The sequence below is a fragment of the Leptonotus elevatus genome, chromosome 13 (assembly GCF_054856555.1).
Source record: "Leptonotus elevatus isolate MCC_2025b chromosome 13, RoL_Lele_1.0, whole genome shotgun sequence".
Taxonomy (NCBI): domain Eukaryota; kingdom Metazoa; phylum Chordata; class Actinopteri; order Syngnathiformes; family Syngnathidae; genus Leptonotus; species Leptonotus elevatus.
The window spans coordinates 12,747,123-12,770,705 of record NC_141251.1 but is presented as its reverse complement, the minus strand read 5'-3'; the positions used below and the strand labels follow the sequence as shown (position 1 = coordinate 12,770,705).

At 40.8% G+C, this 23,583-nt stretch overlaps 1 protein-coding gene across 6 annotated transcripts in view; it reads right to left on the bottom strand.

Annotated features, from left to right (window-relative positions):
• sipa1l2a (signal-induced proliferation-associated 1like 2, genome duplicate a) overlaps positions 1–23,583 on the bottom strand; it is a 96,364-nt gene that overhangs the window by 58,244 nt on the left and 14,537 nt on the right. For 5 of the 6 annotated variants that reach the window (XM_086092717.1, XM_086092721.1, XM_086092720.1 and 2 more), the window contains exon 2: positions 2,402–4,140. In XM_086092717.1, the coding sequence (XP_085948843.1) occupies positions 2,402–3,908 (1,507 nt within the window). In that variant the 5' untranslated portion in view covers positions 3,909–4,140. Of the gene's footprint in view, positions 1–2,401; positions 4,141–20,592; positions 20,758–23,583 lie in introns of all 6 variants that reach the window. The other variant, XM_086092718.1, reaches the window with a different exon arrangement.

The following is a 23,583-nucleotide window of genomic DNA, read 5'->3' as shown; positions in this document are numbered from 1 at the left end:
TGACCGCCATAAACGTTATAAAACGTTTAGCATAAACCTAGGGAAGGGCGCCGAGGACGTTAAAAGACGTCCCCTATGTTTTTTTTTTTTTTTTTTGGAAACGGGTGCAGGAAAGCCTTGGGCAGCTGTGCTGAAAGTATCAGGCAGATCTGATTAGTAAAAGACTCGTTTTGGCCCCTAGAGGGCAGCGATGACTCTCTTTGCACAAGGTTGGATGGGCCGCCCACCGTGGGCGTCAGTAGAAGACGTGAGGCGGAGCTAGAGTGTTGAGGAGACAATGGCTGATGAAGCCACAATGGCTGACCAAGCAACCGGTTGCAAGCAGCTCACGCTTGAGCATTTTTTTCAAAGACGGAAAGCATCAATCAATACTAAAAAGCGCATTGATGTCGACGATGATGATGACTCCGAGCTTGACGCCAAAGTTGGAAGCCTTGACGCGACTGTTATGATCACGTAGTAAGCCTCACCGGCTAAGCGCGGCTAGCGCGGCTAGCGCTGCTAAGGCCGGAAAACGCGCACAATAACCGACCGGGTACTTCTACACAATCGGACATTCGATCGGGCGATGGAGAGTTGGCATCGACCAATGCAGATTGATGATGATGATGATGACTCCGAGCTTGACGCCAAAGTTGGAAGCCTTGACGCGACTGTTATGATCACGTAGTAAGCCTCACCGGCTAAGCGCGGCTAGCGCGGCTACCGCTGCTAAGGCCGGAAAACGCGCACAATAACCGACCGGACATTTGATCGGACAATGAAGAGTACCCCGAGTCCAATGCATATTCATCGGAGGAGCGGGTACAGTCTGATCACGGAGAAGACGCTGTTTCTGGACTACGATGCCACCATGAATGGAGTGGATAAAATGGATCAGAACATCTCTTACAACCCGGTGTAGCAACTGAAGGACATGAGGAAGCCAGACGTAACATCACCGTAACGAAACCGTAGCATGATCCTGATATTAGACTTGATGGCAACACACACTGCAGTATATACTTGCTATTCCCCGGAAAAAACGGCCTGCAAGAAAGTAGAGCACGCGAAGAGGCAATCTGTTGTGCAAATGCTGTTGCGTCTCCTTGCACGCAGGAGAGTGTTACAAAAAGAAAAACTGTCGTTGAAACATCCACATATTTGTAAATAGCACCACAGTTGCACACATTTGTAAATAGTTTGCCAAATTGTTGTCAAATTGTTACACTGTTGAATGTAAATAAACGTATTTTGCTATCAAAAAACACTTTTTCATTCTTGGTGGTAGTGTTTTATAGAAGTAAAGCACTATTTAGGTGTTTGTGGCATCATTCATGGACAAAAAGAAGTGTAAAATTCACTAGAATGCATGAAATAATATCGTTTCACTAAAAGCTTGATTTCTCCGTATTTTGGTCCAAGACAGCCGAAATTGGGTGAAACTAACCATTTTCTATTGTTGATTACTAAAGAACGGAATAAGGTAGAAACAAACTTTTTTTTCTGATGAAAGATGAAAGTCCAATCTTTCATTTGGTAGTACGTGTGTTTCCATAGTCCAAACATAACATTTTCTGTGGACCTTGAAAGATCAGTCAAAATGCTTAAATCGGCTGGCACTGACGGCATCCCTTTTCTGAAAACGTCTGGCAGTCAAAGAGTTAAACACAATTCTACGATCAAAAAACACAGTTTTATAGGGTAAAAATTAGGAGATTACAATTTTTAATCGCAATTAATCGCGTGCCTTCAATAGTTAACTCACGATTAATCGCAAATTTTATATCTGCTTTATATCTGCAATATTTTTTTCCTACTCTTGTTAACATAAAAGTGGCAAAAAAATTAAACTAATAGAAATATTGCTGCATCTTTTAGTCATTGTTACAGTAATTTCACAATAATTCATAAAATTGAGTTCAAATTAAAAATATGTACTGTACTGTAAAAAACAAGTGTGATACTGATTTGTGTTGAGGTAATTTTTTCATTTGTAAGATGTTGGTGACTGTGCATTTTTCTTTTCATATTAAGAGCTATCTAATCTTTAACGTGAAGTAACTTGTAAAATTCTGCACATTTATAAAATTGTAAAACACAACTAGACCCCAGTCTCCACAAATAAATGCCTTATTATTAAATGTATTACTGCTAAATTTTGACATGGACGTGTCTGCTGCGTTGCGACTGGAAATCCCCCAGTACAGGATTTCCAAGTAAGGGGCGGTCTTTAATTGCGTGTTAAAAAATTAGTGGCGTTAAAGAAACTTTAAATTAACTCAAAATGAACGCACTAATTTTGACACCCTTAATAAAAATACTGTCGACTCCTAAATTAGCACAATAAAACTACGGTTGAGGGAAGTTCTTGTGGATTTACAGCAATACTGGCAGACAAACATCTAGGCACATTTCTTACCTTTTCCATAGAAGAACTTGTGGTAGTAGTAAGCACCAAGGTCAATGTGCTCAATGATGTAGCGTTTGACCTTTTCCCTATGGATGGGCTGGTTTTCTCGAGGCACCTCCAGTACAGAGACGCCTGCATTGGTGCAATGGGAGCTGAGCGAGGATTCAAAGGAGCAGCTCTCCGACATTCCGCTGTAGTTGGCACTGTTGGCTCTGGAAAGTGAAATCTTTCTCTCGCCTTCACCGCCGATCTCGTTGCGAAAGTGCGGGCAGCCCAACACGAGGCTATTGCTTTTTCCATCCCCATCATCAGAATCCAAGTTCTCCTTTGGGTTCAAGTCTTCCCTGCTTCCTAGCGGTGACTCAAAGAAGGCAGAATTTCCGCTACTACATCCTACTGCTCCAGGATCTGGTCCTGGTCCTGGTCCCGGTAGAACGCTGACTCCAATACCGGAAAAGCCCACAGCGGAAGCAGCTGAAGCTCCAGTAGTGGTGTTCTTTCTCTGGCTCAAGTTAGCTCGGCTTGCAACAGCTTCACTGATATTAAAAAGAACGCTCTGAACATCGTAATGGGCAAAACATTTCTGAAAGCTGAGTGGTCGTCGATCGTCCTCCAGAGAGAGTCTCAAAGCATCACTTTCGCTCTTAATTGTCCGCAATTTCCTGAACAAAGACGTCTCAGATGACTCTGACTTGAGGCGCCTCATAAAGGACTTCTCCCTTTCTCTGCTATAAAGGAGAGAGCTGTCTATGTAGTCATAGCCTGGAATTGTGACAAACTCCCCCCTGGCGATCTGGGCTGCCGTCTGTAAACTGGGAGAGAGGGAGGGATCACAGCGCAACAACTCAGGAAAACCCAGGGGTGGTACACTGCGGTGGTCCATGGTATCCACTCGGTAGCCCTTGAGCATGGTAAAAAATCCATCCCCACTTAAACCTTGGCGGTCAATAGAGGATGTGCTTCCATATTCCCGATGTAAAGAAGCGCCGGTGTTGGGATTGACAGCTGTCTGGTCTACTACATCTTCAGAATCAATGTCACTGATTGTGACATCACTGTTGCTGCGTTGGCGAATAGGGTGAAGGCCTTTCAGTGGTGAGTGACTAAGGAGGTCGCTCAATGTATACTTCGCATCAGTGTAGTCTACCTCCAAACAGACGGGTTCATCTTGCGCAAGTAATTCCACAGTATGGTCCTGCTGGCCGTTCTGAAATATTGGTATCACACTCTGATAGTTTGGTGATGGCCGCCCATCCCATCCATCTTTCCTCGGTGGCCATTCTGTTACCCTGGCCCTGACGCCCATTTTAGGCATGGCTGGAGTACCATTTGTTTTGCCGGGACCTTCAAGTTTGCCCTGCATGTTGGAGCCTGGTGGTCCCATGCTACCATTGAGGGCTTTGAGTTTCCTGCTAAATAATTCCTCAGACTGCATGCCTCTGTGGTATTCTTCTGGGCCTCCCACGACTCCCACAAGGTTTGATTTATTATCCGTCACCGGGCTCAATATACTCATATCTTGAAGAGCAGACTTCTAGGACCCTTCTTCATGATATCACGTGGTATGCTCACTGATGAAAGAAGGAGAAGGGGTCTCTTTTTTGAGATGCTGTTGTCATACCTCACAGGAGGCCACTGGCACAACAATTGACAAACAGCATTTGGATTTGAAGGACAAGCGTCTGAGGAGTTCTGAGGCACCGTCGAGTGGAATCTTTTCTCACAGCTTGCCGCCGGAAGAGATGGACCTAAAGAAAAAGGAACGGAAACACAGAGGGAAATATTAACACACGCACCGACTGTACGATCACACTTTTGGGACATTATTATGTAACATGGGGCGGCGTGGCTCAGTGGTAGAGTGGTCGTCTCCCAGTGAGTTTGATCCCATGGCATTGTGACCGCGTCGAAGTATCCTTGAGCAAGATACTGAACCGCCAGTTGCTCCCGATGCTGCGTCATTGGTAGGTAAATGTAAAGCGCTTTGAGGGCCTTGAAAGGCGGAGAAGCGCTATATAAATGAAAGTACCATTGACATGGGGAAAAGCCGATCCTATGCTTTCTGGGGAGGTTCATTTTTATAAGTTGTTTGTACTCTGTTATGTTGCACAATATATAGGGTTGCATTGGAGGGTCTTTACACAAAACATCGGGAAAAGTAGATACTTCTTCGTTAAGATGCAGCTCACTGTGTTGACCTAAAATGTTTGCACACTGTTACATTGAACGAAATCAAGGGTTGTAGTGGTTTTAGAATTCAAATGACCAAATGTAGCTGATTGGAGTATTTGAGAGGAGTTAGTACAATTACGGCCTGATGACTAAACAGATGTATATCAGCTTGTCCAATGCCTAACAGATGGTGGTGAAGCGAATTACAGTAACAGGAGGCAGATGTTCATCTTGACGTTTACATGAACAAATATCTGATACTGCCTGCAGGATCAAACCTGCAAATTATACAGCAGGGATGTTTTTGCAGATTGAAACACAGTTTTTATATGCTTTTGTTGGTTGAAAGAATATAACAAGACCCCATGAGTTAAATTGGGCATGACACATTTTATAAACAGAAATATACGAGACAAAATTCCCGATTACCCTCTGCTAGCATAAACTCAAGAAATGTTTATCTTAGCCTTCCCATCTCAGCCAAGAATAAACAAAAGGGACAATATTGTCTCGAAAAAAGTAAATGGACTGTAATTACATTGTGCCTCTCCCTCTTAATACTATTTGCTAGATCATTTATGTACGCTTATCCTGTTCAGGGTTGTGGAGGCTGGAGCCCATCCCAGCTGACTACATTACAGGCAATTGTGAATGAGGCATTGAGTAAGGAACTGACCCCATACCAGTTTCTATGTTGACCTGAATTATGTTGTTTGGTGTAATCTACCATTAAGCAAAGGAACAGAGTATTTTAGAATGAAAATGTGGGTCAGATCTAATGACCATAGCATATCTGTCCACGTTAGCCAAATGCATAGATTACTGAAACACAGTATAATCCCATTTTGACAAATCTTTACTAGAAAATCGTCAATCTTTCCTTGACATGCCTCTAAACGTGTTCTATTGGCTTGTCTTGCTTTGAACGGCTTTGTTTACAAGTACCAAATGGTTGGTACTATTTAACACAAGCAGTGTGTCATGTGGCAGCAATTTAGAGGAGGAAAATAACTGCTTTGGGAAATATGTCTGTTAAGTGTTGGTAACTGATGAATAATGAAATACTGCATATAGTAAACAAAGCCAAAGGCGCTTGGTTAAAATGGTGGGATTAAACTGCTTTTGTCCTTTCTTTAAATAAACCCCCCCAAATTAGATATTCTTCCAATCTACAAGAGATAAAGACTGCAAGCAAGTAGTCACAAAATGTCTTACTAACTTGTCAAAGCAATGGAACACCAATCGCATTTTCACATTCTGTCAAGAACTGCGCAAATCGCTTTATCAATGATAACACTACAACAGAGGTTTTCAACCTATCAACAAAGAACACGACGTGCTGATATCTCACGTACAAACACAATACACACACACAAAAAAAAAATAAACAAATATAATTTCTACCAACACTCAGCTGAATCACTATCGTGCAAAGATACAAAAAACAGATCTTTTCAATCTATAATTATTATGCCTGAAAGCAAAGCACCTTGAAAGTGTCTCCTGCCGCTAGTAAATGTGATGTAAAGAACACAGAAGAGTGCGGCAAATAGCCTCAATAATTTGCCTGCTTCCCCTTGTTTATGTTGCCATGGAGGGTCAGGACAGGGTGAGAGGGCTTTTATTTCATGTGGGAGACGAGGCGGCATAAACCAATGAACATGGTGGTCTGTTTTCCCCTTCCCTCATTCTATTAATTTATTTCCTCGTGACAGTGATTAATGAACACAGTTGTGCCATGTCTGCTTCCGCCTCGAGCACGCCACACCCTCAACTAATGGAGTGTGTGGCAGGATCCATGGTCAGCAGAATCTGTCCATTGTGTGATAGTGTGACTTGAAGGTGGCCGTTTTCTGTTCACTCCTTAGTGGCAGCATGTGCTAGGGAGGCAGCAGATGGTTGGTAGGCAGGCTATGTTCCTTGCAGGGCCTTATTACTGAAGTAATGCGCAGTTGTATTTAAGACACAGAGCCTGGCAAACCATGAGCCTGGATGGAGAAATAAGAATAGAAGGAAAAAGGGGGAAATGTATGACTAATGTTAGCTAGCTAATGCTAGCTAGCTAATGCTAGCTAGCTAATGACTACTGTATATGTATGCAAAACAGAGTATGTGGAAGATGGCCTTGGTTTAGAGTACTGACATACGAAATGTCTAGGTTACGAGTGCAAGAAGGAACACTCAGTTAATGCCATGTTGTTTATTTACTGTGTTTACCACAATCTGGAGCCTCGCATACAGTTTTGGCCTACGAAGTAACATATCTGCATAACAAGGACCCCTTCTAAGAATAACAATGTTGCTGTCAATTACATATCACGAAAACTTTGAAAGTAGAAAAGGAGAAGTCATGGCCGCAATTTTTTGTGGAATCCCCAAAAAATTCTGCGATTTTAAATCTGGTCATTGGCAAAATGAATTTATCAGTTGATCTGGGATTGATGATCACTCAGCCAAATCCGACGAAATTCAGGGTGCAAATGGATTGGTAGGACGATAAGGCAAACACAATTAGATTGAAGTTGTCAGGGGAGGTCCAGCATCTAGGAATGGATTACGTTTGAACTCTTGAGTTCACTGTAAAGTTGCTTGAAAAAGAAGCCAAACCAGGGAGTAGGCAGTAATTGTCTTCAGGTTAAAAGACGACGAGAAAGTGGAGCAGTAAAAAAAGATCAACAGCCATCAATATTGCTCCGATTCCATCATTTAGTTTTGAGGGAGGACGATGAAAGTTAACAGCCCAACATATTTTTGGCGGCCTTTCTACTTGAATAATGATAATGTCGAAAAAGGCAGTACGTTGTCAGATGCAATGTGAATCGAGTCATTGCACTTTTGCTTATCCCCGTTTCCAGCAAAGTAGCCATAAAATCCTCTCCAAATGAGTCCCTAATTTCATTTTTATCCTCCGTTGTCATGATGACATCTTGATCAATTTAGAGGTAGTGATATCCGTCTATCTGATCTGCAAGACCTTAAAAAAAATCCTCCGACATTGTGGCCTTCGAAGCCGGGCACATCATAAAACAGAGTGAGGAAAATTAACATATTCTTCCTACCATCCTGAGATTAATACTCATCTGTCAGTGATATGGCTTTTTTCTTTGCCAGAGCAGAACATAATGTCAGCCAGCTCTGACAAACTCCTTATTAATCACTTCTGCGGTATGACTAAGCAGGAGTCGGTCACCCACCCAAAAGGTGCTTTTAACTCTCATTTTCTGTTCTTCATGCAGTTAGTTACTGTTATGTTTTTTTCTTGTTCTCTCTAAAACGAGTGGATGAAACAAGAATTCTTCCTGATTATCTGCCGACACTGTAACGTTATACTGACTTTTATTTTATTTTATTCTATTTTAAAAATACTTTATAGATGACATTTCAAATACTAATAAGAATATTAAGAATAATAAGAACTGTTGTTTTTAGTATTATTTGTAATACAGCATGTCTGTTTTGTTTTGTGTTGTTTTGCTTGTGGAAACTTCATTTTCATGGGGAATGAATATATTTCTATCTATCTATATACACACTACATGTCTGAATGCCCAAATCTAATTTAGTGCATACTATATCCAATTTTTGAAATATCTATTTATAATGCATCGACTTTCAAGTGACACATACCTTACATTATTCTACTTACACTGATAAAAACAACACACATGCGCCAACACCCAAACATGTAAACAGATACACAATAGACATATGACTTCGACATTGTCGGTACTCCACTAGATACTTAAAGGGGAAGTCAACCCCCCACCCCCTACAATTTTTGACAATAATGTGCTTTTTGTAACTTCACTAGTCTAAACATGACATTCTGATTAGAATATGAGTTAAGCAGCAAAATCCAGCCGTTTCTATCCATCTCAGGCGGCGGCCATTTTGTCACTTGCTGTCCACTGAAGATGACATCAATGTTGCTCAGGTCTCAAGTAACAACCAATTGAGATGGATAAAAACAGATGGATTTTGCTTCATAACTCATATTCCACAAATGTGATATTAATCAGAATGTCATGTTTAGACTAGTGGGGTCACATATAACATTATTGTCAAGAAATATTTAAGGTTGACTTTCACTTTAATTCTTCCTGGTGGTTTTAATTTACAGCAGGCACACACAAGTTTACATTGCATCTGGCTTGCAAAGATATAATGACTGCCTGCTTACACTGTGGTCACAGTGGCAGATGTCAGATGTTATACCTGCATTTTATACGATTATGCTCAAGTCTTGATTTGGATCTATGGTTTTACATTTCCGGGCATTTCTTTCTGTTACGTTGACTGACATCCATGCTCTTCCTTTAGCTAAACCATATAGCGTACAGTCGTGGCCAAAAGTTTTGAGAATGACACAAATATAAATTTTCACAAAATCTACTGCCTCATTTTTGATGGTGGCAATTTGAATGTACCCCAGAATGTTATGCACAGTGATCACATGATTTGAAATTATTTATTAAATCCACATTTGCCATTTATCGGATCATCAAGAACTTCAAGGAGAGAGGTTTAATTGCTGTGAAGAAGGCTTCAGGGCGCCCAAGAAAGTCTAGCAAACGCCAGGACTGTTTCCTAAAGTGGATTCAGTTGCGGGATCGGGCCACCACCAGTGTGAAGCTTGCTCAGGAACGGCAGCAGGCAAGTGTGAGTGCATCTGCACGCACGGTGAGGCGAATACTTTTTGGTGGATGGCCTGGTGTCAAAAAGGGCAGCAAAGAAGCCACTTCTCTCCAAGAAAAACATCAGGGACATTTTGACAAACTCCAAGCATTGATTATGCAAGAATGGGCTCCCATCAGTCAGCATGTTGCCCAGAAGTTAATTGACAGCAGACCAGGACAAATTGCAGAGGTCTTGAAAAAAAGGGTCGACACTGCAAATATTGACATTTTGCATGAATTTCATTTAATTGTCAATAAAAGTCTTTGGCACTTGTGAAATTATTGTAATTATATTTCAATATATCATAGTAAGATCAAACAAAAACATCTAAAAACACTGAAGCAGCAAACTTTGTGAAAACCAATACTTTGTGTCATTCTCAAAACTTTTGGCCATGACTGTACTATAAATATATATAAAAAATGTACTAAATCCCACCAGTTTCCTGTGTGCATTGACTAAACCTTTCTTGCTGAAACAACTACAAGATACTAGGGGTGTGAATTGTCTAGTACCTGGCGATTTGATTCGTATCACGATTCATAGGTCACGATTCGATTTGATACCAATTAATTCCAATGCAGATCAATAAATTGATTATTGCGTTTTTGTTTTTTACTCAAATTTAGAAAATACTTATCAGTAAACTTGTACATATTAACTGTAAGATTTGTATGAAAATTTATTTTATGTGTTTGAAAATTCAGGCTAATAACTGAGCCACTGCAACAGGTTGCAGTCTGTTTCATGTTTGAACAGCACTGAAATAAAATATTAAGGCTTAATGTTCCATTAATATAACATTCTTCCATGCTTAATGTGTGAATCCTAACCCTAAGTAAGACGTTTTGTTGAATATTCCCATAAAAAAATTGATGTTTAAAAATAGATTTGGCCGCATATCGAATCGATTCGAGAATTGCGCGCTGTAATATCGCGATATATTGCCGAATCGATTTTTTCTAACAACCCTACAAGATCAGACATTTATGTAATACAGTAATACCGTTTTGGTTGGTTTGTGACACAACCTTTAGATTAAGAGGTAAGTCAAAATTAAGGGAGTGGAATAGTGCATACTATTTGAAGAGTTCAGCTTTGTAATTATACTCTATATTTTTAGCATCCTCCCCAGTCCCTTTTGCCCCAGGGTCAAGGTCAAACATGTTTGTTTAGCTCCAACTATGCTGTCGGGCTACTTTGAACCTTGAGGTCATCACAGACCTGTGATCATGACCAATTATCTTGAATAAAGCTCTGTTGTAATTGAGCAATATTAATGTGCCTCTGTTCCAAGCTGGCAGGAAGTAGAAGCCAGCCTCGTCCCCAACTTGTTTCGACCTCCAGAGGTAGAGGTCAAGCCTTGATGCAATCGTCCTCTCCTCCCACAGCCAAATTAGGGTGCCATGTAGGTTAGAGGCCGAGATGATTACACCAATTTTCCACCTCATGGACTTCATCATATAGTGAATCGGGCAGCACTGCAATGGGAAGCAAATTTCCAAGATGCTCCGTGCTTTTATTATTGGCCTTTGAGTGTTTGATGGTGACAGGCTATGGCTAGTCATACATTTGGATGTGTCACACAATGTTCATCAAGACCCGCCAGAAAGGGGAAAATCCAAGTGCAAAGCAAACAAACCCAAGGGCATGTTGCTTGTGCTTCACTGACCATTTGAGTCCTCCATAAAGCCACAATTAAAACAATGAGCCACATTCCATGTCACTCCACAGTCGAATGAGATCACATTTACCCCGCAAACAGTGTTTATGTTACTTGGAGGTGGTTTGAAACTCTGCGGGGCTCTGTTGTAAGTTGAAATGGAATTAAGACTGTTCAATTTCAAATGATGAGGCCAAATTAGGTAAATGTTTCCTTGAGAGCAAAAAAAAAGGCTGTTTTGATTACTAAAAGGATAACTCAAAGATTTTCATCCATTATGTTACTTAGTGGGCAGCACGACAAGTGGTTAACACATCTGCCACACAGTTCTGAGATTGTGGATTCAAATCTGGCCTCCCTTTTGTGTGGAGATTGCATTTTCTCCACGTGCTTGTGTGGGTTTTCCCGTGTACGCCGGTTCCCTCAAATATTCCAAAAACATGCCAGTGAAGTCATGAAATTTTCCTTAGCTGTGAATATGAGCACGTATGCCCTGCAATTGGCTGGCGACCGGTCCAGTCTTTACCCAGCATCTCGCCCAATGTCAGTTATGACCCTCGTTAAGATAAGCGGTATAGAAGATGGATGCATGGATCTTACTTGATTCGTCAGCTTCAAATTCAATTAATTTTGTTTCATACTACAACGAGATGACAGCCAAGCAATTGTCCCAAATTGCAGTTGCAAAGGGAGCTTTTGCCAACATGTGGTAAACATTTCAAAACACATGAGCTAACGTGAAAGCAAAAGCTCAGGCCCCAAAGTGCTTCAACGTACTTTGATTACGCTTTCCAGTTTCCAACAATGTTTGTACTTTTGTGATGAACTTGTGTCAGTTAATCCTTCTACAGCTGTGTGCTGTAAGAAGATCAAAGTTCACAAAAGAAGCCCCTCGACAGGCTACCATGACTTTGCCATTTTAAAAAGCAGAACGAGATATTTTAACTGTGATTGTGGAATTCCAAAAGAGATTGAAATGAAATAAGCCCTTGCATTAAGAAAGGCTTAATGTCTCATGGGAAGATGATTGTGGGGGTTGTGTCAAAACCTTTTTCAAGCAAATCTGTGCATTTTAATCATAAATCGGATTAATTAGTAATCTTGCCAGCAAAATGAATTCTCGCGGTATTTGTGAGTTCACAAACTACGGAGAATACATCGTGCACCGCTCCCGCTGATACGTTTGCAGCCGATCTTTTTCCGATCGGACCAATCATGCGTTGTTTAGGCAGGATGAAACCAATAAGCACTGATGGCGGGGGGGAAACAGACAAACCTAACAGACGAATGGATGCTGCAATTAATTATGTTCTCGCAGAATTACTCACCGTTTTCTTGTTGAATATGAACAGTGAGAGGAGTTTTGTGCATTTTTATCTCCTTAAAACGAGACGGAGGACGAGATTTTCATCTTGAAAACAAAATGTGCAAAGATCCCACATCGTCCAATCAGCTCGAAGTATTGTACAGCAAGCCCCGCCTTTCCCCAAACCGGCCTGCCTAGTGAAGTACCAGATTGATAATGTGAAGAACTCCCTCGAGTGAATCCCAATTATAAATCTGGCTGGCGAGGTTAATTAATTAGGCAATCGTAACCTAAAGACTTACATAACACGAGTCTGGGAAACCAGACATCATCCCGCTTTTCATGAGCCAGAAGATGCTTCCGTATTTTATACATCTACTGACCGAAGATGCAATGAAAATATAGGCCAAGAAATCTTCTCTTTTTAATGTTCTGGCTCCATGAACAAAATGCAACCTTCATAATTCGGAATTATATACCACCATTTGACACAGCTGAAAATAATGACCAAGTCCAAACTTTTTATTCCACTGAACGTGTGAATGGAAGAGCCCGATCATCTGACTCCACCAACCTAACAACCCCAATGTGCTAATGTGGCCGGCAGGGATTAATGCAGAGATGATAAAGCAGAGGTGGGCTATGTCGGTCCTCGAGGGCCGGAGTCCTGCAGGTTTTGAATGTTTCTCACTTCCAACACAAGCTGATTCCAATCAACAGGATCGTTATCAGGCTTATGCAGAGCTTGCTGCTGAGCTGATATATCAGCATATATCAGCTGTGTTGGAGAAGGGCAACATGCAAAACCTGCAGGACTTCGGTCCTCGATGCCCACCTGTGATAAAGGCTGGTGTAAATAGAGATGGGGGTCACACTCTTGAGGGAGGTATGGAAGCAAAAAAGTCTTCAAGGCAGTGGGGCCAGGTAGGGCTATGTACATACTGTATAATTAATGAAAAATGATTTTTATTGAAGAGATGGTTTGGCAGCACTAACGAGAATGCTTAGATGTGACCAATCCAGTCCCTCTCACCACTTCTCAAACAGGAAAAGACACACTAAACCTAATTTGAAACACATTCTGTCGCGCACAGCTTAGAAGCAATGTGGGCCACAGAATATGTCCTTCCTCACACAAGCAGGACAGACACATTCAAAGCAAAGACAATCAAAATCTTTGAAACGAGAAAGAGGATTATATCGATTCATCCCTGGCAATACCCAAAACAATCTTCCAGCTACTGGAATGATGCACGTAACCCATGTTTTATATAAATACTGTATGTCCTTATTTAAGAGGAGACTTACAAAAATATATATTTGTTTTTTATGTAAACAACAATTGTGTAAACTATATTTGAACATTGATTCAAATGCAACGCAGTAACGGCAGGTTTTCATGCTATTGCTTAATTGTGTGCCACATTTAAGATATATTTGTCCAGTTAAAATCGTGCACATAAACTTCATCAACTCCTACAAAAACTCACATTAACCGTTTTACGGCATGATACTGTCATGGTAAAGGATAGGACAGCATAAAGCGCTGTATAAGTGCACTCCATTTACCATGATGATCAAATAGGATTTTTCATTTCAGGGGGAATATGAGGTGTTTTCCAGCAAAATTACAATTACCCATTCAAGTAGGGTGGTTAAATAGTAAACTAATATGCAAACGCGGATTTGGATTACAAGTTCAGGCTATACTACTACTACTTTTTTTTTCTTTTCTTTTTTTTTTATAAAGCGCTTTTAGTTGGCAAAATCGCTAATGTGGTTCTGACATCACTTGGTCTAATAGCCCAAGATTTCACTAATGTTTTTAAAAAAGAAATAGAAAATAGTTTGCTGGTATATGTAAAAATGAAAACCAGTTGGCCGTTCATTATTAAGTGAAATGTGTCATTTTCTCTCGTGTATTCAATTGTTCTTTAATCAACCAAGTAAGAAAAGAGGAGCCAGCCTCAATACAATGCGTTTTAATGAAGAACCTGGGAAGAAACTAATAAACACTTGCAGGTGATGTAGAGAGATCCATTCTTGTCATTAGTAGAAATTCTTATCTGAACAAAGTGGTCGACCAATATCCCAGACCAGATCGTGTTCTAAAGTTTCCATCCATTCTCAGAACCACTTAACATCACAAGACTCACGGGCATTCTGGAGCCTATCCTAACTGTCATTGGGCGAGAGGCAGGGTACAACGTGAACTGGTCATTTTTCATTGTATGCTAATAAGCAGTTTTCTATTATTTCCTTAAAGTGTAACTCAACTCCAACCCGACTCTTGCTTCCAAAACGGTGCTCAAAGGGGGCGTTGCCTGGAGGACCGCCGGGCTTGTGAGGAGGAAGAGGGTTGGGCGTGGTCTGGCTGTGACTGACAGCCGCAGTGAAAACTATGATCTAAATAATTTCTTTACTACGACAAGCTATGCTAAATAAACTAACCAAATGCTATGCTAATAAATCACTAACCTGAAAATCATTACGCTACAATTCCAACTCGCTATGAAGGCATGTACAAGACTGAGCCGGTGGTGGCAGAGCAACTACGTCGGTTTCACGTAAGTGACGTCTGTGTTCCTCCAATGAGAGGACAAACAGCTAAATTGTATTCATCCCAGTGTTTAACCTGAAGATTGCGCCACACAGATGTTTGTTTTTTTTGCCCCAAATTCAAACTTTCAACAAACATGCACTAAAAGGTCAAAATAATGTCTAGGACATGTAGACAGCATTAGTAGACACCCATTTACACACCTTATCAGCAAAAAAAAAAAATTGATTTGGTGGTGAGTTACTCTTTAACTCATTTAGTCCCAAAAACTTATTTATAATTTTTTTATGTTTTTTTTATGCTAGAGCACGGTTCATCCATTCCGGTCCTCGAAGTCCTGCAGGTTTGAGATGTTTCCGCCTACCAACACACCTGATCCTAAAGATCAGGATTGTTATCAAACATGCTGAAGAGCTGATTATATGAATCAGGTGTTCTAGTGGGCAGAAACATTTCAAACCTGCAGGACTCGGGACCTCGAGGACCGGAATTGGTGGACCCTGTGCTAGAGCATACAGAAGGTTTTGATGCAGCCTCTGACCTGAAGAGGTTGCTTAAAGCATTGGTAGTTATTACAAAAAAGGCCAGCAGGTGGCAGCAGAGTATAAGAGATCAACCAGGTCCATGTTGCAAACAAGCTGATTTTCCCACAGCTCAAAACAGATTTGTGAATAATGATGAAACTTGGCTATATTCTAATGCTAATTGCTGCAAAATGGAAACAGATGAAAGAAGAGACTCTAATCTTTCTTTTGGTAGGTTCCATGTTTTTATAGCAATAGAACACAGTATTCTGTGGGCCTTGCAAAATCTGTCAAAATCCAGTAAAACAGCCAGGAGTTGAAGGGGTTGCTTCAGTGAAAATGGCTGGGAGTGAATGAGTTAAAGGCAACAATACTAAAAAAAATAGATCAATAACCGGTCCATGGCAGCATACATGTGCACACTGTGAGCAGTGACCACCATTGCTCCCGCACCCTAGGCAAAAATCTCCTGTCAACCAACCATTCTGACATGACATAATTTATTTTGTCATTTGGATGTGGCTCGCCCACAAATGTGTAATGGGATCATGCCATCATTAGAAATGAGAAGATAAAGGAGTATACTACTGGAATGTGTGTGTTCATAATTGGTTAGGAGAGAGAGCGGCTGAACAGAGGAAGCCAGCAGGAGCCAGAGACTTTTTGTTTACATCGCAGCGCACACTGACCTTGGCCGCCCCCACGACAGACAAAGAACAATAAGCAGAAGAGGTTTAAAAAAGAAAAAAGGAAAAAAAAAAAAAGAGGTCAAAGCACACAACATTGACTGTCTCATAATTCCCTCTGTGCTTGCTTTGACTATGCACAGTGGGAAATACCCACATTGGCTAATGCCCATTCCCAGGTGCGCAGACTTACGGGAGAACACATCAAACAAACTCGTAGCGTCTGCAAGAGTCTTTCCTCTTGCATGAGCTTCAAAAAAGAATTTGCACGCTCTGTCTGCATGAAATTCATGGTTTGCATCTGAATCTAGAGGATTAGACAGGAATCTGCACAAAAAGGAAACTGACGGATACCGGAATTCAGCATAAATACTGCCAAAACCCTCGGAAAACTTACTGAGACGTCTACAGAGTGAAGCAGTGTAACAGTTGGAAATAAAGAAGCCCGTTCGGGACTGACTCCTTTTGGTTGTAGCGCAATGTCAAGGTCGCTGTAACCCCCTTATGCCCCCCCCCCCATCCCCCAGCAGGGATCTCGCCACACCTCATCGGTCAACAGTTGTGCTCTCAAGCATAAATCTTAACAATAGATAGCCGTTTGTTTTTTCTTCAACTTTGCGGTCTGGACTGGTGGTTATTTCAAACGGGCCCTATAATGGAGTTAGATGATACGAACAAGTGTGTGTTTCCTGCGGGTGCTTTTTAGACAGCAGCAGCAGCTCAATCTGGAATGTGCTGGCTTCAGATGAGTCTAAAGCACATGGGTCACCCGTGATTGGACTCCATTTCATTTGGTTCAGGGAACAGTAAGTATTTACCGAGCAGAAACTACGTTCCCACTGCTCTTTTAAATCTGAGTATCTACATGTGCTCAAGTGATTACAGACATACAGTAGAAAAAGATCTGCCAGGGTACACAAGTGTATTATGTCAGTGAACCGGAGGGAAAGAATCATAATAAATCTCCTTAAGTGCATACTATTCAAGTCAACAGACACAAACATGCCTTTTTGTATTTCACCACAACAAGCATTTATTCTGATCCCAAATGGGCAAGGGATGGATAGGTTGGCGAAAGATGGATATTTGCTTGGACAGAGGGAATATCCTCTAAGCCAATGTCTCTAATTCAGATTTCCATCCATTACGCCAATGGTCACAGTCTCTTTCTAATGAAAACATGACACTCCATTTATCAGCTTCAAAATGTAATTTATTCAATTCTAGCAATATTGAGATGGCAGCCAATGACAACCTTTATAAGCCAAGATGAACATAATTATGACCAGTAATCCATCAAGTGCCATCTTAACGACAATTCTGTCACTTGATATAATCATATTAGCAGGGTGTGAAGATCACCGCCTGGAAAACATTTGCTGGGTGAATTTGAGAATTTAAAGATTGAGAAGGGTGTCACAAGACGGTATTGAAGTATGATTTCATGCGTATGGGGGACAATACTTTAGAATGGCTGGGTTTTAAAAATAGTAATAATCGAATAACCGATATTGAATCGATTTTCCTTTTCGAGCCTGATATTCATAAAACCATTAATCGATTAAGTTCATAAGAAAATAGAATTTCAAAGTCCAAATTATTTTTTGTATCTTACCGTGTTCTTGAAATTTACTGTTCACATGAATTTAAAAGTATGTTCTTACATTTATGAAATATCTCACTGATTGCACTTTAAGACAATTCAGATATTTTTTTAAATTTATATTTAAAATTATTGAATTAGAATTATGAACATATTTTCATCTCATCCTTGCTGATGTCAATGCTTATGTAACATTTAAGTTATTATAACATGTTACTTTCATCAATAAACTAAATCATTTAACTAGTTACTGCCTCCACAAATTTGGTTTGGAATTTAAAGTTTGTGGGTTTCATTATGTCCTTAAAATTAAGAAGAAATGAGGTTCCATAATTAATCAATATCAAATTGAAGCGAAGTGAATCGAACTGAACTCTTGTGAAGCGAAATCGAAACGATCGACGAAATTAGAATCGATAACCAGCCCTCAGGCAACTTCTTTCTGAACGCTCCACATGTGACGTCACACATAAACTGGAACTACATCACTACTCACTTGTTTTCTACATTTGGTTATGTGACGTTAACAAGCTGAGCCCTTACGCACTGTGATAAACAAGTGGCAAAATGGGATGGATAAAATCGGGTGGACTTTCTGCCCGAGCAAGAGCATTTCACAGAGGCTGCAGTTAGGCTTTAGGCCAGAGGTGGCAGTAAAAAAAAATCCACAATGCACCTTTAAGTAAGACTCGTTAGCATGTAAACAAAACGCATATTTCGATTGCAAAGGCTTGTGTGGTGTAGGATTAAGGCGAGTGCATTTGAAAGACAAGTGCCTGTGGTTTGTCTTCCAAATTAGCACAAGAGTGGATGTGATAGGTGCTGTGAGCAATGGGGAGCATCAAGCTCCCTCCTGGCCTGATTGAAAAAGGGAGTCTCCTGCCCATTTGGTCAGCCGGCTGGCTATCTGCCCAGCGCCTGCCAGGCAGCACATTGCCATTGTTCTGTAGTTGTTTCAGGGGGGAGCTGGGAATTCAAAGGGACAGGACAACAGATTTTCCTTGTTTATTCACATGAGAACAAAGCATACTGCTGCCACATCAAGGTCCATTAATGCAGTACAGTGGGTAATGAAGTGGAAGGTTTATATTGTTTTAATAAATAAATACACAAACCAGAACTACTGTAACTATGGAGAAGTTACAATAACTGTGACAGCCATACCATGTATAAATCATCAAGCTAGCCGTTGTTAAATCACACGCGTGTACATTTTGTTGCACTCCCTGTCTATTCATTTCTTGCAGGATGCACTTCCTTTATGTTCACAACAGAAGGAGACCATGTTCATTTTTGGCTGCTCCAGCAGAGCCCCCGTAAACAGAAAGCACAGCTCTTTGGCCCCGCTCCAAAATGGGCCATCTGTCCCCTGAAGTGGGGGCTAGCCACAACAGCCTTCACTCCAATGAGGAGACTGAGAGGAACTTGCAAGTTTTGATGTGGACTGCTGGGTCTCTGCAATAAAATCCACTATCTATTTCTATCTGCAGACATCTCCCCCTTCAGCTCATCTCCAGCCGCCTGCTGCCCACCCAGCTACTTCCATAATGACAGCCTGTCAGCAGTGCACTCCCCGGGAAGGAGTGAAAAAAAAAAAAAAAAAAAAAAAGGAGGACAGAACTGGTGAGAACGGCAATCTCATTTTGCAAATAGGGCAAGCTGTCAACAGATCTGCGAGAAGTTTAATTATTTCTTTAAACATTATAACACATGCTACTGTACTAACTTTTGGATTGTTGGTAAGAACGTTGCTAATAAATTCAGATTCATGACCGACTCTTGAGCTATAAAAGTGTCTGCACTTGCAAGACAAGTGGTGCACAACTGATGAAACAAATTACCCAGAACTAAACTGTACCACACCGGTTGATTCAGTCTGACTACACAGTATGTTGTTCAACACAACAAAATCACATTTCAGGTTTCAGGAAGCACATACAAGCTAAAGTGATATCAAAACTAGCGGTGTCAGGCGATGAAATTGTTTAATCGTAATGAAATTAAATAGTTAACTCACGATTAATCACAAATTCTATATCTGTTCTAAATGTACAATAAGTTGTCATACATAACATAAAAAGTGGGGGGGGGATGTTAAATAAGAATATGGCTGCATCTTTTAATCTTTCATAATAAATCATACAATTGAGTTAAAATTAAAAAGATATATTGATTTGTGTTGAGGTATTTTTTTCTGTCACTAGATGGCATAATTGCATTTGTAAGACATTGGTGACAGCTCAGTGCATTTTTCGTTTCATATTAAGAGCAATCTAATTTTGATCATGAAATAACTTGTGAAATTCTGCACATTTTTAAAATTGTAAAATACGATTTGACCCCAGTCTCCACAAATATATGCGTTATTATTATAAAATGTATTAATGCTAAATTTTGACGTGGACGTGTCTGCTGCATTGCGCCTGGAATTCCCAGTACAGGCTTTCCAAATAAGGGGCGGTCAATAATCGTGCGTTAAAAAAAATTAGCTGTTAAAGAAACTGTAAATTAACTCAAAATGTACACATTAATTTTGACACCCCTAATCAAAACATTTCAGTCCTGTGGAGTTAATACCTGCTGACTCACAAAGATTGCAAGTCATTTTCTTCTCAAAGTATGTTTTTCACACTTTGCCGGCTGTTGTTGACACAAACCTGGCAGCTATAAGAGACAGACTTCAGCCCTCGGGTCACGCAAGCTGAAAGCTCCAATACTGACAATAGAGTAAGTTTAGTCAAGCGGAAAATGTGAAGGGAAGAGAGGTGAACACAAGTAAGCACAGATGTGGATGAATCACATATATTAACCACGCAAGAGCTTCCTGTGTTGCCTCTGCCAAAACACACACACACACACACACACACACACTTGTTTGACATACATCCACTCAACTACTCGTCTATAAACACACATGAGCACAGAAATTCAAGTAAACAACAAAGGATAAATTAGACCTCTGCATTTAAGACCATTGGATATCAATAGTTGTCATGTTTATTTACTTACAAGAGTCCTTTTTTTTACTCAAGCCATGGTGAGGATGTAAATCTCTGTAAGCCACCAGGATAATGAGCCCGCTGTGTCGAAGCCATCGCTCTGCAATAAATCCATCCTCCACTTGTTGCCGCCCGGAAACACGCGAGGGCAAGGAATCCGTAAACCAAAAGACAACTCGTAAACAAAAAAACAAAAACAAAAAGTTTAGTGTGTCTTAAAAGTTTTGTGAAAAGTTACGGAATAAGAAGCTAAAAGTAATTAAGGGCAAGTCTGGCAGCCATCAGGGAGTCAATTTGGCGAACTGCATACAGCTGCTCCTTAATGCACACAAGTCTCTACCTCCCCCTGTGACAAAGCCACCAACAGCTGAATGACACATTAGCATTAGCATATGTAAGAGAAAGTAGGTGGCTGCCCTGGGTGGGGGCAGAAATACTGCTGGGAGGCGAAGTTTGGATATGCGTGTGTGGGGTGGGGGGTTCGAATGCATGGACGGTGACATTCGGAGCTCCTTTGCCTGACAGGAAGGGCGGGGGGGGGGGGGCAGAGAGGGGAAAACATTCTGTTATCTTAAGTAAAGATGCATGGGTAAAGCCAGTGACCTTCAAAATTCTTCTTCAAAATTTGAAGTTATACTGATAGAAGACGGTGAAAGCCACATATGCCATTCTTGTGAACAACAACATGATATGTGGTAGAAGAACATTTGAACACACTGCAATATGGGTGAAAACCCACAACCAGATATGCCTTTCACAAAAGGGCAGCTAATCCAGTTCTCATTATTTGCCACACAATGATCTTACATATCTAGAACTGGCAAAGGCAGTATTAAAACAGACCGCCAACACAACAAAATACTTCATCGGGAGGGGGGGGGGGCTAAGTCGAAGGGCTTACACTAGCCAAGTAAATCACCAAGTGTACCCCGATACAAGTTTATATGGCCAAATATTCGGGTCACAAAAGGGCTAACACGGGTGTTTTATTGGTGTTTTTAAAACATATTTGGCTTTTTGCACAGGTTTACATGATCTTTCAAAACCCAAATATTGGCAATATTCGGATTATTGATTGCATGTAAACGTATATCAGTGCTCTGGTGGTCCTTTGTTGTTTTCACACAGCCCTACACGCCTAATTTTAACAAGCATATCTTCTGTTTTCACTGTCATTTGCATACCAAACTGACGTTTGCCAGCTTCTGGCTTGATGTGATAAAAGTTTTGAACGTGAGCTTGGTTGTGCAGTATAACAATCTAGTGGAATTCTCATACTACAAACAATGACGTATAAGCGTCAACTTGGTAGGTTTTACAGCAGGGGTGCTCAAGTTTGGTCCTCGAGAGCTCCTATCCATGTGTCTCACCACTAACACACCTGATTCGTGATCAGGATCGTTATCAGGCTTCTGCAAAGCTCGCTGATTAGCTGATCATTAGATTCAGCAGTGCTGCAGGAGGGAACCGTGTTAAAACAGCCTGGATAGGGGCTCTCGAGGACCGGGCTTGAGCACCCCTGGTTTACAGAATGTGAAGCAGGTTGTTTGGGAGGAAGTCAACATCGTTTCAACGCATGACAGCTAAATACAGCACAGGCCTTTGGGATAATTAAGGTTTGATTATATAGTCCTCGTATGGTAAAACATAATTGGGTTTAGTGTGCTTAATTGGAAAAACAGTAAAACTGAGTCATTCCAACTACTTCCTCGTGATTGCTTTGGATGTGAGTGTGATAATAGCGGGAAATGACAGACTTTAATCTAGCTGAATGAATGAATGGTAGCAAGTATAAGCATCTTTGTGCCACATTCTGCTTTGATCCAGCCTCCACAGGCATGTTCCCAGCTTTGATTTGAGTGAATGGGAAGGAAGGAGTTTTATTTGAGGAGTGGGAAGCCCCAGGAGGTAACACTTAAATTTTCTTGTCACTGCGTCCTAGCAGACACACAAACTATTCATCAGCCTACACACGCCGAGCAGAGCTTGTGGAGGAACACACAAACTGAAGAATACTGCCCGTTTGCACATGCAAGACCGTCACTGATGGGTCATTTACATAGCAAAGGTAGTCATTACAGAGATGGAAACACACACACGGCGACCTACATTCACAAACGCTAAAAACACATCTTAAAAGCTCCTCTTTCAAATGCTACACATCAAAGTCTGTGATTCAAATAAACAGCAAAGTTGAGGGGGTTTGGTTAATGCCTAGCTGTCCCAAATGCAAACAAGGCGTTTTACTGTGATCTGCAAACCTTTTGCTGGACATGTTCTTTGTTCCTGTCAACAAGACGTACAAGCCCAGTTGCCTCGTTTCAACTTGCCGATTAACGTGACCTGGATAACTGAGAATCTACACATGAGACATAGTTTTACGGTGACGTTTAGGACTAATTAACATACAGTGCTTATTCCTATGGGGGTTAATTTTGCCACAAACGTTTGTGTAATTTCTCATTTCACTTGCAACACAGTGCACATACATTTCTTGGCATATCATTATCAGCTTCTCTTTCTGTGAACTCCCCATTATATGTTCTATCATGCATATGGGCACACCTGCTATCTGTATCGTGAAATGTTACTAACACACCTATAAACAAAACATTCTTCACAAAACAGTTTAAAAATCTGATCGATTATTATAACTATAGGTTTGGGAATTGTATAACCTCCGGAAATAAAACATAAAAGTCACACACTGTTAAACTCAGCAAGCCAAAAGTAATAATCGTGAATATTCATTAGAGATGACCATATTTAAATATTTTGCCATTCCTCATCTTTTATAGGTTTCTGCAGTAAAATAGGTTGGAGAATTGTTGATTCCTTTGGTCAAGACCTGGGGAAAAGAAACTGTACGGTTGTGTGGAACTCATTGACGCTTGCTCCACAATTACACTACTTAAACAGGTAGAACTGCATAATGAGGCAAGGAACAAAGACTTTAGCCTGATTGCTTCCACCAGGTTCCATTTAATGATTTACAGAGAAC